Source organism: Heterodontus francisci, chromosome 39 (genome assembly GCF_036365525.1).
Source record: "Heterodontus francisci isolate sHetFra1 chromosome 39, sHetFra1.hap1, whole genome shotgun sequence".
Lineage (NCBI taxonomy): Eukaryota > Metazoa > Chordata > Chondrichthyes > Heterodontiformes > Heterodontidae > Heterodontus > Heterodontus francisci.
The window spans coordinates 33,542,815-33,559,366 of NC_090409.1; the positions used below are offsets into that span (position 1 = coordinate 33,542,815).

General features: G+C 48.2%; 1 protein-coding gene across 2 annotated transcripts in view; it reads left to right on the forward strand.

Annotated features, from left to right (window-relative positions):
* Positions 1–528: 528 nt before the first annotated feature.
* Positions 529–16,552, forward strand: part of LOC137352709 (guanylate-binding protein 1-like) — a 51,869-nt gene continuing 35,845 nt past the window's right edge. The window contains exons 1-4 of one of the 2 annotated variants that reach the window (XM_068018444.1): positions 529–659; positions 6,852–7,064; positions 11,925–12,052; positions 13,321–13,430. In XM_068018444.1, coding sequence (XP_067874545.1) covers positions 6,872–7,064; positions 11,925–12,052; positions 13,321–13,430 — 431 coding nt within the window. In that variant the 5' untranslated portion in view covers positions 529–659; positions 6,852–6,871. Of the gene's footprint in view, positions 660–947; positions 1,097–6,851; positions 7,065–11,924; positions 12,053–13,320; positions 13,431–16,552 lie in introns of those variants that run through there. The other variant, XM_068018443.1, reaches the window with a different exon arrangement.

Here is a 16,552-nt window from a genome sequence, read left to right on the forward strand (position 1 = left end):
TACTCTGCCTGGCATTCACCCATTCCCTTTCTGTCTGAGCAGTCTTTACCTGCGGTATGACCACCTCCCAGTACGTGCTATCCACGATGATCTCAGCCTCGCGGATGCTCCACGGTGTCCCCAGACGCTGCTGCAGATCCGAAACGGTGTTGGACCTGGACACTGGGAGTGTCCCTGACTTCCCACATTGCACAGGAAGAGCACTCCACGCTGCTGAGCTGCCCTGCCGTGACTTACCCTTAATTTAATCAAAAATTAGAGATTATTTACACTAGGGACCTTGAGTGCCTAAAAAACCACTACTTACTATATGAGAAAAAGTAATAATGCGAGTAATTATTAATAAATTACACTAATTTAAAAAATACACACCTTAGTAGTACTAACCTTTTCATTTAGAAGGTAAGTTTTGAGGTTTTTTTTAAGAAAAGAACTTTCCCCTGATTTTTAAAGCTATTTACAGGCACTGACAGCTGTTACTTACCCAACCAATCAGCTTACAGATTTCCCCTGATGTGACTGTAAGTCTTTTTTCCTCCCTTGAAACTCAGCACATGCCGGCAGAGAAAGAGAGAGAGAGAAAGAGAGGGAGATCCTGCCGCCGTTCCGGATCCGTCTGCTGTAGTGGATTAAAATACAGGACAAAAAGAAGGAACAAAGTAAGTAGTGAATGAGCACTGAGTTAGGCAGGAAGGGGTTAAATGAACAAGTGTGCTGATCAGGAGTGAGTGTGTACAGGGACTGCAGGGGGTTAGTGTGTGCAGAAGCAGGATTGGTGATAACTGGGAAACTACAGGCATGTCAAACTTATTGAAACAGGGAGTAGAGTGCAGATAGTGTTGGGAGTTTGGACACATTTCCGGGAATCAGCTGACATGTGGAACCTTGCCCAGTCGGTTTATCTCTCTCACTCTCCTCGCTGCTTTCAGTTTCATTTTGAGACTAAGCGTTTTGCCCAGAAAACCAGCTGCAATTTCCAATTCCTGAGGAGGGTCACACTGCGGCAGTTCACAGGCTCACTGCTCTGATACAGGGACTGGGGGATTACTGCACAGACTGACATCTCACTCTCACAGCCCAGAATCTGCAGAGATAGGTAGGATCAACAGAACTGGTTTCACATTCCATCAAAACGTGGACTGACCGGTTGACAGTCTGGTTTCAGATGCTGTTGGTGATTTCCTGTTTCAGAAATGTCGATTTATTGAGTGTTTTAACTTTGATTAAAACTGCTGTTACGACCACTTAGTGAGGGGTGTGGGTGGTTTCCACTGTTCAGCTGCTATCTGACAGCAGAAAATGTGTTTTGTTATTATGGTTTAACCCCTTGGTGTTTTATTTGTCAAATAAACAGTGACAGGTTTTCTTGTATCGATGTAGAATTCTACAGCAGGGCGTGTCCATTCCGGCTGTTGGATTTCTCCCAACTCCTTAGTTGAAAAACCTGTCTGACAATGCTTCTTTCTGGTTGTCTGTCTCTTCTCCACACTCTCTCTCTCTCTCTCTCTCTTTAGGGCTGCTGTTTAAGGTAAAAATGCGACACCCTGGTCCACTCCTCCATTACCCCCACCACCTCGTCCCCTTCCCATGGCACCTTCCCCTGCAAGCGCAGGAGGTGTAATACCTGCCCATTTACCTCCTCTCTCCTCACTATCCCAGGCCCCAAACACTCCTTTCAGGTGAAGCAGCGATTTACTTGTACTTCTTTCAATGTAGTATACTGTATTCGCTGCTCACAGTGTGGTCTCCTCTACATTGGGGAGACCAAGCGCAGACTGGGTGACCGCTTTGCGGAACATCTCCGCTCAGTCCGCAAGCAGGACCCTGAGCTTCCGGTTGCTTGCCATTTCAACACTCCCCCCTGCTCTCATGCTCACATCTCTGTCCTGGGATTGCTGCAGTGTTCCAGTGAACATCAACGCAAGCTCGAGGAACAGCATCTCATTTACCGATTAGGCACACTACAGCCTGCCGGACTGAACATTGAGTTCAATAATTTCAGAGCATGACAGCCCCCCATTTTACTTTCATTTTTAGTTTGTTTTTTTTTCTTTTTTTTTACATTCTTTTTTACATTTTTTACAATCTTTGTTTTGCATTTATTTCATTTCATCTTCGTTTGTTCAGTTTGCTTACTCACTTTTTTTCAGGTTTGCACTTGCTGCTGTTCAATATTCAGTGCATTAACACCTAATCTGTACTAATGCTTTGTCGTTCAACACACCATTAACATATTGTTTGCCTTTGCTCCGTGACCTTTTGGTCAGCTATGTGGCCTGGTCCAATCTAGACCTCCTTTGTTACCTCTTGCCCCACCCCCACCTCACTTGCTTATAACCTGTGACTTTTCTAATATTTGTCAGTTCCGATGAAGGGTCACTGACCCGAAACGTTAACTCTGCTTCTCTTTCCACAGATGCTGCCAGACCTGCTGAGTGGTTCCAGCATTTCTTGTTTTTATTTCAGCTTTCCAGCATCCGCAGTATTTTGCTTTTATTTAAAATTTGTTATATCTCACTTCTGCTGAGAGACAGGGATTTTCTCTCTGTAGTGACTGACAATGGCCCAGGATATGGCTACTTCACACCTTCTTTTTTTCAGACGAACCCATTTATATTTGGGAATAATTCAGGATGGGTGTAACTGACACCTCCAACCTATTTAGGCATCTTCTGTTCTAAACAAACAGTCTGGCCATGTTCGAATACACATGCGGCCATTTTAGTAGTATTATTTAAAAGAAAGGTCCATTTTTAAAAGACAAAGTCAATTTTTATAACACTTCAGTTTTAGCCCATACTTTTTCATCACACTTCTTGTACACGTGACACTGTTCTCTTATTTGTGACCACTCCATTTGCCTGTTTTAGCTAGGGCAGGCTTCTCTCTCTCTCTCTCTCTCTCTCTCATTCCGTGTCTCTCTCCTTCTGTTTCTCTCTCCCTCTCCCGTTCACAGACTCCACTGAAATTCTCCACACTGGGGTTTTCCCTGCCTTGTGTCCGGGTCTGCTGTAGAAGATTTGTCACAGGTGATTTGCTGCAATTTGTCACTAATCCAATTCCGCGACTGTCCTGAGACTGCCAGGATGATAGGAGATGAACTTGCTGGAGCTGGGCTCCCTTCACTCACTCTGTCCTCTTAACCTTCCATTCACCCACTCCAGCACCCCATTTCAAACTCCTCTCCCTCTCCTTTCCTGTTCACTCTCAGCCCTTCCATTTCCCACTCTCCCCTTCCCTGTGTATTTACAGTTTCAATTCCTGAGTGATTCCCTTTTACCCTCAAAATTTCACAAATCTCCCAGGAATCTGGAATGAAGATTACATCCACATGAGAGGAAAGACAAGGCCTCGTGTTAACGTTTCATCCAAATGAGGGCATTTCGGACAGTGCAGCACTCCCTCAGTGCTGACCCTCCAACAGTGCAGCAAAGCCACAGTACTGCCCCTCTGACAGTGCAGCACTCCCTCAGTGCTGACCCTCCAACAGTGCAGCACTCCCTCAGTACTGCCCCTCTGACAGTGCAGCACTCCCTCAGTACTGACCCTCTGACAGTGCAGCACTCCCTCAGTACTGCCCCTCTGACAGTGCAGCACTCCCTCAGTACTGACCCTCCGACAGTGCAACACTCCCTCAGTGCTGACCCTCCAACAGTGCAGCACTCCCTCAGTGCTGACCCTCTGACAGTGCAGCACTCCCTCAGTGCTGACCCTCCAACAGTGCAGCACTCCCTCAGTACTGATCCTCTGACAGTGCAGCACTCCCTCAGTACTGCCCCTCTGACAGTGCAGCACTCCCTCAGTACTGCCCCTCTGACAGTGCAGCACTCCCTCAGCGCTGACCCTCTGACAGTGCAGCACTCCCTCAGTGCTGACCCTCCAACAGTGCAGCAAAGCCACAGTACTGCCCCTCTGACAGTGCAGCACTCCCTCAGTGCTGATCCTCCAACAGGTGCAGCACTCCCTCAGTACTGCCTCTCTGACAGTGCAGCACTCCCTCAGTGCTGACCCTCCAACAGTGCAGCACTCCCTCAGTACTGCCCCTCTGACAGTGCAGCACTCCCTCAGTGCTGACCCTCCAACAAGTGCAGCACTCCCTCAGTACTGCCCCTCTGACAGTGCAGCACTCCCTCAGTGCTGACCCTCCAACTAGTGCAGCACTCCCTCAGTACTGCCTCTCTGACAGTGCAGCACTCCCTCAGTGCTGACCCTCCAACAAGTGCAGCACTCCCTCAGTACTGCCCCTCTGACAGTGCAGCACTCCCTCAGTGCTGACCCTCCAACAGTGCAGCAAAGCCCCAGTACTGCCCCTCTGACAGTGCCGCACTCCCTCAGTGCTGAGCCTCCAACAGTGCAGCAAAGCCACAGTACTGCCCCTCTGACAGTGCAGCACTCCCTCAGTACTGACCCTCCAACAGTGCAGCACTCCCTCAGTATTGACCCTCTGACAGTGCAGCACTCCCTCAGTACTGACCCTCTGACAGTGCAGCACTCCCTCAGTACTGACCCTCCAACAGTGCAGCACAGCCACAGTACTGACCCTCCGACAGTGCAGCACTCCCTCAGTACTGATGCTCCGACAGTGCAGCACTCCCTCAGTACTGACCCTCTGACAGTGCAGCACTCCCTCAGTACTGACCCTCTGACAGTGCAGCACTCCCTCAGTACTGACCCTCCAACAGTGCAGCACAGCCACAGTACTGACCCTCCGACAGTGCAGCACTCCCTCAGTACTGACCCTCCGACAAGTGCAGCACTCCCTCAGTATTGACCCTCCTACAGTGCAGCACTCCCTCAGTACTGACCCTCCGACAGTGCAGCACTCCCTCAGTACTGACCCTCTGACAGCGCAGCACTCCCTCAGTACTGACCCTCCGACAAGTGCAGCACTCCCTCAGTATTGACCCTCCTACAGTGCAGCACTCCCTCAGTACTGACCCTCCGACAGTGCAACACTCCCTCATTACTGACCCTCTGACAGCGCAGCACTCCCTCAGTACTGACCATCTGACAGCGCCGCACTCCCTCAGTACTGACCCTCCGACAAGTGCAGCACTCCCTCAGTACTGACCCTCCGTCAGTGCAGCACTCCCTCAGTACTGACCCTCCGACAAGTGCAGCACTCCCTCAGTACTGACCCTCCGACAGTGCAGCACTCCCTCAGTACTGACCCTCCGACAAGTGCAGCACTCCCTCAGTACTGACCCTCCGACAAGTGCAGCACTCCCTCAGTACTGACCATCTGACAGCGCAGCACTCCCTCAGTACTGACCCTCCGACAAGTGCAGCACTCCCTCAGTAGTGACCCTCCGACAAGTGCAGCACTCCCTCAGTACTGACCCTCCGACAGTGCAGCGCTCCCTCAGTACTGACCCTCCGACAGTGCAACACTCCCTCAGTACTGACCCTCCGACAAGTGCAGCACTCCCTCAGTACTGACCCTCCGACAAGTGCAGCACTCCCTCAGTACTGACCCTCCGACAAGTGCAGCACTCCCTCAGTACTGACCCTCCGACAGTGCAGCGCTCCCTCAGTACTGACCCTCCGACAGTGCAACACTCCCTCAGTACTGACCCTCCGACAAGTGCAGCACTCCCTCAGTACTGACCCTCCGACAAGTGCAGCACTCCCTCAGTACTGACCCTCCGACAAGTGCAGCACTCCCTCAGTACTGACCCTCCGACAGTGCAGCGCTCCCTCAGTACTGACCCTCCGACAGTGCAACACTCTCTCAGTACTGACGCTCCGACAAGTGCAGCACTCCCTCAGTACTGACCCTCCGACAAGTGCGGCACTCCCTCAGTACTGTCCCTCCGACAGTGCAGCACTCCCTCAGTACTGACCCTCCGACAAGTGCAGCCCTCCCTCAGTACTGATCCTCCGACAGTGCGATGCTCCCTCCCAGATTCTGCACATTCTAAATGAGTTCCAGTAACCAGAAATGTCAGGAATAATTCAGTCTAACACCCGGCTCAGGTATAAAGTGAAAACCTGACCTGGCCCCCGCCCGACCACAGGCACCCCGCACCCGACCCGAGACCGAGACCTTTCATTTTTTTCCTCGCCCCACCTGACCGCCCCTGACCACCCCCTGACCCCCTCCGACCCGACCCAACACAAATCTCCCTCATCCGTTCTGGCAGCAGGCTGCTCCTGCAGCTGGAGTTGCAGGGATTCATGGGTGAGCTTGATCCCGTGACTTCCCGGAAGCAGCAGCGTCCCGCCCGACCCGACTCGAGCCAGAATGCTGGACTCGGAATTTCGATATGACCCGAACCCGACACGCCATCGGGTCTAGTCCCATTCGGGTCACTTTCCAGGCTTTAATTCAGTTTAAGATAACTTCCTGAATGTACATTGAGGTTTTCAGTGAAAGCGGAAACTGTGTTTCCCAGCACATAGTGCCATCTGCATTGTGTAGAAATAAGAGCCCATTGAAACTGTTACAGAGGAACAGGAGGAGGCCATTCAGCCCATTGAACCTGTTACAGAGTAACAGGAGGAGGCCATTCAGCCCCTCAGTCCTGTCTCCCATTTATTTAGATGGTGTTGTGTATAAAGACTGGGAGAAAGCAGTTGGGCGAAATGAACAGTCTCTGTGCTTTAAATCTTATGTAATTGAGGGATGGGAAATGAATGTGAAATACTGCCCATTCCCTCGGGAATGGATTGGCAGGGAATGGAATGAGAAAAGATTGGAATTGAGAATGAAATGGTCGGAGAAGAGGATATGGAGGGAAAGGCTGGATTTATTTGCTATGATCTTGTCCCAATGAAACAGGTGAAGTCAACCGGATCTCTTCAAGTACTGATTTAGTTTTGACTAACTCTCTTGTGTGTTTTTTTTTCAGATATTGGACAATTATTTGCAATGGAGACTGATTGTTACATGAAGCAGCCTCTGTGCCTCCTGCATATCTTTCCATCAGGCTCTCTGGCACTGAATCCAGAGGCCTTGAATATCCTGTCAGGTATTACCCAGTCTGTCCTGGTTGTGACGATATTTGGGCCCCCAGACACCGGGAAATCCTACCTGATGAACAGACTGGTTGATCAGAGGAAAGGTACTGCACTGGCTCCAAGTCCAGCACTGGCTCGATGTTAAAATGTTCATCCTTGTGCGAGAATCTGTACCTCCCCACTCTGTAACCTCCTCCAGCCACTAGGACCCTCCCTATCCCTGTAACCTCCTCCAGCCCCACAACCCTCCCTATCTCTGTAACCTCCTCCAGCCACTAGGACCCTCCCTATCTCTGTAACCTCCTCCAGCCACGAGGACCCTCCCTATCCCTGTAACCTCCTCCAGCCACTAGGACCCTCCCTATCCCTGTAACCTCCTCCAGCCACCAGGACCCTCCCTATCCCTGTAACCTCCTCCAGCCACTAGGACCCTCCCTATCCCTGTAACCTCCTCCAGCCACTAGGACCCTCCCTATCTCTGTAACCTCCTCCAGCCCCACAACCCTCCCTATCCCTGTAACCTCCTCCAGCCCCACAACCCTCCCTATCCCTGTAACCTCCTCCAGCCACTAGGACCCTCCCTATCTCTGTAACCTCCTCCAGCCCCACAACCCTCCCTATCTCTGTAACCTCCTCCAGCCACTAGGACCCTCCCTATCTCTGTAACCTCCTCCAGTTGCTAGGACCTGCCCTATCTCTGTAACCTCCTCCAGTTGCTAGGACCTGCCCTATCTCTGTAACCTCCTCCAGCCACTAGGACCCTCCCTATCCCTGTAACCTCCTCCAGCAACTAGGACCCTCCCTATCTCTGTAACCTCCTCCAGCCACTAGGACCCTCCCTATCTCTGTAACCTCCTCCAGTTGCTAGGATCCTCCCTATCTCTGTAACCTCCTCCAGCCACTAGGACCCTCCCCATCTCTGTAACCTCCTCCAGCCACTAGGACCCTCCCTATCCCTGTAACCTCCTCCAGTTGCTAGGACCTGCCCTATCTCTATAACCTCCTCCAGTTCCTACAATCCTCCCTATCTCTGTAACCTCCTCCAGCCACTAGGACCCTCCCCATCTCTGTAACCTCCTCCAGCCACTAGGACCCTCCCTATCTCTGTAACCTCCTCCAGTTCCTACAATCCTCCTTATCTCTGTAACCTCCTCCAGCCCCACAACCCTATCTCTGTAACCTCCTCCAGCCACTAGGACCCTCCCTATCCCTGTAACCTCCTCCAGTCGCTAGGAACCTCCCTATCCCTGTAACCTCCTCCAGCCACTAGGACCCTCCCTATCCCTGTAACCTCCTCCAGCCACTAGGACCCTCCCTATCTCTGTAACCTCCTCCAGTCGCGAGGACCTGCCCTATCTCTGTAACCTCCTCCAGCCACTCGGACCCTCCCTATCCCTGTAACCTCCTCAAGTTGCTAGGACCTGCCCTATCTTTGTAACCTCCTCCAGCCACTAGGACCCTCCCCATCTCTGTAACCTCCTCCAGCCACTAGGACCCTCCCTATCCCTGTAACCTCCTCCAGTTCCTACAATCCTCCTTATCTCTGTAACCTCCTCCAGCCCCACAACCCTATCTCTGTAACCTCCTCCAGCCACTAGGACCCTCCCTATCTCTGTAACCTCCTCCAGCCACCAGGACCCTCCCTATCTCTGTAACCTCCTCCAGCCACTAGGACCCTCCCGATCTCTGTAACCTCCTCCAGCCGCTAGGACCCTCCCTATCTCTGTAACCTCCTCCAGCCACTACAACCCTCTCTATATCTGTAACCACCTCCAGTCCCAACAACCCTCCCTATCTCTGTAACCTCCTCCAGCCCCTACAACCCTCCCTATCTCTGTCACCTCCTCCAGCCTCTACAACTATCCCTATCTCTGTAACCTCCTCCAGTTCCTACAACCCTCCTTATCTCTGTAACCTCCTCCAGCCGCACAACCCTCCCTATCTATCTAACCTCCTCCAGCTCCTACAACGCTCCTTATCTCTGTAACTTCCTCCAGCCCCTACAACCCTCCCTAGCACTGTCACCTCCTCCAGCCCCTACAACCCTCCTTATCTCTGTAACCTCCTCCTGCCCCTACAACCCTCCCTATCTCTGTAACCTCCTCCAGCCCCACAACCCTCCCTAGCACTGTCACCTCCTCCAGCCCCACAACACTCCCTATCTCTGTAACCTCCTCCTGCCCCTACAACCCTCCCTATCTCTGTAACCTCCTCCAGCCCCACAACCCTCCCTAGCACTGTCACCTCCTCCAGCCCTACAACCCTCCCTATCTCTGTAACCTCCTCCAGCCCCCACAACCCTCCCTAGCACTGTCACCTCCTCCAGCCCCACAACCCTCCCTAACTCTGTAACCTCCTCCTGCCCCTACAACCCTCCCTATCTCTGTAACCTCCTCCTGCCCCTACAACCCTCCCTATCTCTGTAACCTCCTCCTGCCCCTACAACCCTCTGAGACCTCTGCGGCCCTCTAATTCTGGCCCCTTCTACATCTTTGATTTTAATCGCTCCATCATTGGTGACTGGGTGTTCAGTTGCCTGGGTCCTAAGCTCTGGAATTCCTTCCCTCAACCTCTCTCACTCTCTGGCTGTCTCTCTCACACCTTGGAACATTTTGTTGCCTTTAAAGACTCTTTATAAATGCAAGTTTTTCAGCCTTTATTGAAGCCAAATTCAACTTCCTTTGGAATGGCGGGGTTTGGGTGAGAATTCGGTGGAAATCTCAGATTCTGCCAGTCACACATTGACTCATGGTGCGGGACTGAGCCACACAGCTGAGTAAAGCCCCAGGCTTTGTCTTAGGCCTGTGTCATCACGACTGAGGACTTGCAGTGCAGCACTGAGGGAGAGCTGGACTGTCTGAGGTGCTGCCTTTTGGATGAGACATTGAACTGAGGCCCCCATCAATTGTCTTGGGTCAGGATGTTGCCTGGGTTGGAGCATTTCAGCTCTGAAGAGAGACTGAAAAGGCCAGGGGTGTTTTCCTTAGAGCAGAGAAAGCTTGAGGTATACAAAATTTTGAGGGGCATTTATCGGGTAGATAGGAAGAAACGTTTTCCCTTAGCAGAAGTGTCAATAACCAGGGGGCATGGATTTAAGGTAAGGGGCAGGAGGTTTAGAAGGGATTTGAGGAAAACTTTTTTCACCCAGAGGGTGGTTGGAATCTGGAACTCATTGCCTGAAGGGGTGGTCGAGGCAGGAACCCTCACAACATTTAAGAAATATTTTGCTGAGCACTTGAAACGTCATAGCTTACAAGGCCATGGGCCAAGTGCTGAAAAATGTGATTGGAATAGTTAGGTGCTTGATTGCCGGCACAGACACGATGGGCCGAAGGGCCTGTTTCTGAGCTGTATAACTCTATGACTCTATGTAAAAGATCCCATGGCCACTCTCGGAAGAAGAACAGGGGTGTTCTCCACAGTGTCCGTGGACCCAATATTTACCCCTCAACTGACATCACTAAAAACACATTTTCTGGTCATTGTCTCAGTGGGATGTTGCTGTGTGCCAATTGACAGCTGCATGTCCTACGCTGCAACAGTGACTACACTTCAGAAAGTACTTCATTGGCTGTAATGTGTTCTGGGACATCCTGGGTGGTGAGAGACACTATAGAATTGGGGTTTTTTTTGGGGGGGAGGGGGATGGGGCGTTTCCAGGGCACCATTTATCCCTCAACCAAAAACCAACCAGAGACACCGGGGTCAGCTATTTCAGTTACTGTTTGTGGGATCTTGCTGTGCACTGCCCCACTGCCATGTTTGCCTCCAGAATCAGTGACTGCGTTTGATTGGCCGTGAAGCATTTTTGGGTCTCCTGAGGACATGGTAGAATCAGTCTATGTCACCGAAGGATAGAGAAAAAGAAGTATTATTGGCAGAGATTCTGATTGGCCACATTGCTGAATGGCTTGGCTCTAATTTGAAAGTTCTGTCCCTTTACGAACATACAAACATATTTAAGAGCAGAAGTAGGCTATTCGGCCCCTCCAGCCTGCTCCGCCATTCAATAAGATCATGGCTGATATGTTTGTGTCTCGAATTTCACACTCTCATCTACCCACGATAACCTTAGATTCTGGTTAGGCAAGGGAATCTATCTACCTCCGCCTTAAAACTATTCAATGACCCCGCCTCCAACACCTTCTGAGGCAGAGAGTTCCAAAGTCACACAACCCTCTGAGAGAAAAAAATTCTCCTCATCTCTGTCCTGAAAGGGCGACCCCTAATTTTAAAACAGTGCCCCCTAGTCCTGGACTCACCCACAAGAGGAAATATCCACCTTGTTAAGACTGTTCAGGATCTTATAAACTTCAATCAAGTCTCCCCTCACTCTTCTAAACTCCAGTGAAAACAAGCTCCGTCTGTCCAACCTTTCCTCATAAGGCAACCCGCTCATTCCAGGTATCAATCGCGTAAACCTCCTCTGAACCGCCTCCAAAACATTTACATCCTTCGTTAAATAAGGAGACCAAAACTGCACACAGTATTCGAGATGTGGTCTCACCAATGCCCTGTCTAACTGAAGCATAACATCCTTACTTTTATTTTCAATTCCTCTCGTAATAAAGGATAACATTCCATTAGCCTTCTTTATTACTTGCTGTACCTGCATACTAACTTTTTTATGTCTCATGCACTAGAACACCTAGATCCCTCTGCACCCCGGAATTCTGCAGTCGTTCTCCGTTTAAGTAATACTCTGCTTTTTTATTCTTCCTGCCAAAGTGAACAACTTCACATTTTCCCACATTAGACTCCATCTGCCAGAGTTTTGCCCACTTTGTTCTGGATTAAGGGATTATTTTCTCTCTATCTGTCCGATCAACTCCATTAATCATCTTAAATTCCTCAATTAAGATGAAACCTTAATCTTCCAGACTCGAAGGACTACATGCCTACTCAATGCAATAATTTAGCCTCATCAATGACAAGTTTGTTTTTTTTTTTGTCCATGCACGCAGGATTCCCCATGGGATCTGGGATGAAGCCCCCTGGCCGGAGAATATGGATGTGGTGTCTTCCTCACCCTCATCGGGATGATCAGTGTGTGATTATTCTGGATATCGACGGATTTGAAACAAAGGAACAGGTAATGTTGTTGGGGGGTGGGGTGGGGGTGAAATGGACTGAATTTGAGAATGAAATGGGCCACTTAGTGTAATAAAGACAGAAAGTGTGAGGTGAGGCACTTTGATCGGAAGAATGGGGAGAGGTGATATGAGCACATTGGTGGAATTTTTAAGAGGGTGCAGCATGAGAGATACTTGAGGATGTACAAATCTCTGAAGGTGGCTAACTGGGAGAGCTGTTTAAAAAGTCACACAGGCTTTATTGGTAGTGATGTAGAGGACAAACGCAGGGAAGTTAGCCTGAACCTTTTCGAAAACACTGGTTCAGCCTCAGCTGGAATATTGCGTCCAATTCTGGGCACCGCTCTTTAGGAACAATGTTAAGGCCCTGGAGAGGGTGAGAGGGGATTTACCAGAATGGTTCCCAGGGATGAGGGACTTCAGTTAATGTGGAGAGACTGGGAGAAGCTGGGATTGTTGTCCTTAGAGCAGAGAAGGCGAAGAAGAGACTTAATAGAGGTTTTCAAAATCAGGAAGGGTTTTGATAGAGTAAATAAGGAGAAACTGTTTCCAGTGGCAGGAGGAGAGGAGACAGAGGAGACACAGAGTTAAGATAATCGGCAAGAGAACCAGAGGGGGGAGATGAGGAGAAATGTTTTTTACACAGTGAGTTGTTGTGATCTGGAACGCGCTGCCTGAAAGGGGCGGTGGAAGCAGATTCAACAGTAACTTTTAAAAGGGGAATTGGAGAAATACTGGAAGTGGGAAATTTACAGAGCTTTGTGCAAAGAGCAGGGAGTGGGGCCAATTGAAAAGCTTTGTCAAAGACCTGGCACAAGCATGATTGGCTGAATGGCCTCATTTTGTGCTGTATCATTCTGTGATTCACTGAAGCATGCAGCAGGTGAGGAAGTATCTGTGGGCAGAGTAGATTTGATCTGGATGATGCCCCACATGGTCCAACAGCTCCCGTCAACCACTGTGCTGATTCACACATGTGTTTCCAGGTGAAGGCACAATTCATCTGCCTCGCTGTCTGAAAGAAACAGCAGTGTTAAAACTCAGATGTGGGGTCAATAATTAAACTGAGTTTTGGAAGGAGAGAGGGAGGTTACTTCAGGTCAAAGAGTCTGCTCAGTGGAGACAATACGTCTCAGTGGAGAGGCACAGAGATACCCCAATCTCTCTACCCCACTTTTCCAAACTCCATTCAGTCCCCCTCCCCTACCCTCCTTCCCCAATCTCTCCAACTCTCCCCTGACCTCATCTCTCCATTGCTTTCCTCCAGGGAGATCAGGAAACAGAGACCAGGATATCTGCGCTCGCATTGACTCTCAGCAGTATCTTGCTCTATAATAGCAAAGGAACCATCAACCGTGAAGCCCTGGACAAACTGCAGTATCCTTTCCAGGCATCTTTGAGGACGGATTTGGTTTAGTTTGGATTTGGGGATGGTTTGTGTTTGTGTATTGTATGGGTATGTGTATGGATGGTTTCAGGATAGTTTGGACTCAGTTTGAGGGCGGTTCAGGGAGGAGCAGCTTTGAACTTTTTGAAGAAGTGGTGATTCAGGCACAACACTCAAAAACAATCCCTGCAATTTCCCACATCCCAATTAAATTACTTTCTCAATCCCTCTGCCAGTCCCTCTATCACTTATTGTACTCAGCTACATCTCTCTATAACTCTATCACTCTCACTATCACTGTACTCAGTTACACCTCTATATAACTCTATCACTCTCACTGTCACTGTACTCAGTTACACCTCTCTATAACTCTATCACTCACTATCACTGTACTCAGTTACATCTCTCTATAACTCTATCACTCTCACTATCACTGTACTCAGTTACACCTCTCTATAACTCTATCACTCTCACTGTCACTGTACTCAGTTACACCTCTCTATAACTCTATCACTCACTATCACTGTACTCAGTTACACCTCTCTATAACTCTATCACTCACTATCACTGTACTCAGTTACACCTCTCTATAACTCTATCACTCTCACTATCACTGTACTCAGTTACACCTCTCTATAACTCTATCACTCACTATCACTGTACTCAGTTACATCTCTCTATAACTCTATCACTCTCACTATCACTGTACTCAGTTACACCTCTCTATAACTCTATCACTCACTATCACTGTACTCAGTTACACCTCTCTATAACTCTATCACTCACTATCACTGTACTCAGTTACACCTCTCTATAACTCTATCACTCTCACTATCACTGTACTCAGTTACACCTCTCTATAACTCTATCACTCACTATCACTGTACTCAGTTACACCTCACTATAACTCTATCACTCACTAGCACTGTACTCAGTTACACCTCTCTATAACTCTATCACTCACTATCACTGTACTCAGTTACACCTCTCTATAACTCTATCACTCTCACTATCACTGTACTCAGTTACACCTCTCAATAACTCTATCACTCTCACTGTCACTGTACTCAGTTACACCTCTCTATAACTCTATCACTCACTATCACTGAACTCAGTTACACCTCTCTATAACTCTATCACTCTCACTATCACTGTACTCAGTTACACCTCTCTATAACTCTATCACTCTCACTGTCACTGTACTCAGTTACACCTCTCTATAACTCTATCACTCTCACTGTCACTGTACTCAGTTACACCTCTCTATAACTCTATCATTCTCACTGTCACTGTACTCAGTTACACCTCTCTATAACTCTATCACTCTCACTGTCACTGTACTCAGTTACACCTCTCTATAACTCTATCACTCTCACTGTCACTGTACTCAGTTACACCTCTCTATAACTCTATCACTCTCACTGTCACTGTACTCAGTTACACCTCTCTATAACTCTATCACTCACTATCACTGAACTCAGTTACACCTCTCTATAACTCTATCACTCTCACTATCACTGTACTCAGTTACACCTCTCTATAACTCTATCACTCTCACTGTCACTGTACTCAGTTACACCTCTCTGTAACTCTATCACTCACTATCACTGTACTCAGTTACACCTCTCAATAACTCTATCACTCACTATCACTGTACTCAGTTACACCTCTCAATAACTCTATCACTCTCACTATCACTGTACTCAGTTACACCTCTCTGTCGCTCTTACTATCACTCTCTCTATCACTCTATCACTGTACTGAGTTAGACCTTTCTATTGCTCTCTCTGTCACTCTCTCTATCACTGTACTCAGTTATCCCTCTCTGTCACTCTCACTATCACTGTACTCAGTTACACCTCTCTGCCCCTCTCTCTGTCCCGCTCTCTGTCATTGTACTCAGTTACACCTTTATCTCTGTCTCCCTCACTCCCTCCCCGAATGTTTCTCTCTCTCAATCGCTCCCTTTCTCTCAATCTTTCTCTAAATATGTCTTTTTCTGTCTTCCTCTTTACGTTTCTCTATCCATCCATCTCTTCAAGTTGTTACGACCAAGGTGGGAGGAGTTACCGATGTGGTCAATCATGTACTCCACTCTTTATCCCAGAATCAAATACACCTACCACTTTTCTTTAATAAACAACAAAAATATCGGTTTATTATAAAACTAAACTTAACCAGTAACAAAGCAAAGCATTAATCTCAGATTGAAATATGAAAGTTCACTTTTTAAATTCCTCACACACAAACTCACAAACACACTAAAAAAAATAGAACTTCTCTTTGCAAAGGTCTGTTACAAAAAAAGAGACAAAAATACTTTGGCCAAATACTTGTTAATTCTTGAAGAGAAAAGAGAAGTAATGGAAAGATGTCAGATATTCCTTTTTGGTCTGACGATGCAAATACGCGTAGACAACTGTTACTGGGATCTTTCTCGAGCAGTTCTTTTCAGGCAACAGTGAGGATCAGTGTGGCAGACTTTCCAGGAGAAATGCGGCATCAGGACTTTCTGACAGGCTTTTCAGGAGAAATACAGCATCAATTTCTCTATTTCTTCCACTTGATTCTCAGCAAGTTCTCAAAGAGATGGAAAAGGGTGAGCTTATGGTGGCTGCTCTCTTGGCTGGTTTTCTCCAACTGTCTTCAAAACAGTTCACACCCCAACACTCTGTCCAAAGTGAAGCCAAAAACAATATCTCAAGAGTCAAGCCTCCTGACCCCTATAAATCTTGACCTGTCACTTCTCTGTAAACATCTTCCCTAGGTCACCAACGCTTAAAGCACATGACTTCCAGCAAGGCTGTTTTTAAACAACATCTCAGTGTCCTTTCAATGAAAGGTCAACAACAAATTAAATTCCAGCTTTTATGAAATCTTCAGCCTTCCAATGAATCCATCGCCACAATTTATATAGAAGTCCTCAAAAACATATACTTAACAAAAAATATAGAAGCACTTTCATAACAATGTGTCTGTCTCTATTTCTTTCTCTGACTCCTTTATCAGAACGCTTCCACAAACCCTCCCTCTTTGCCTCAGACTGTAAGTGAAAAACAGAAAAGTATTAGTAACGAAATTCCATTTAATTACAGTAATTTCTAGTTAGTCT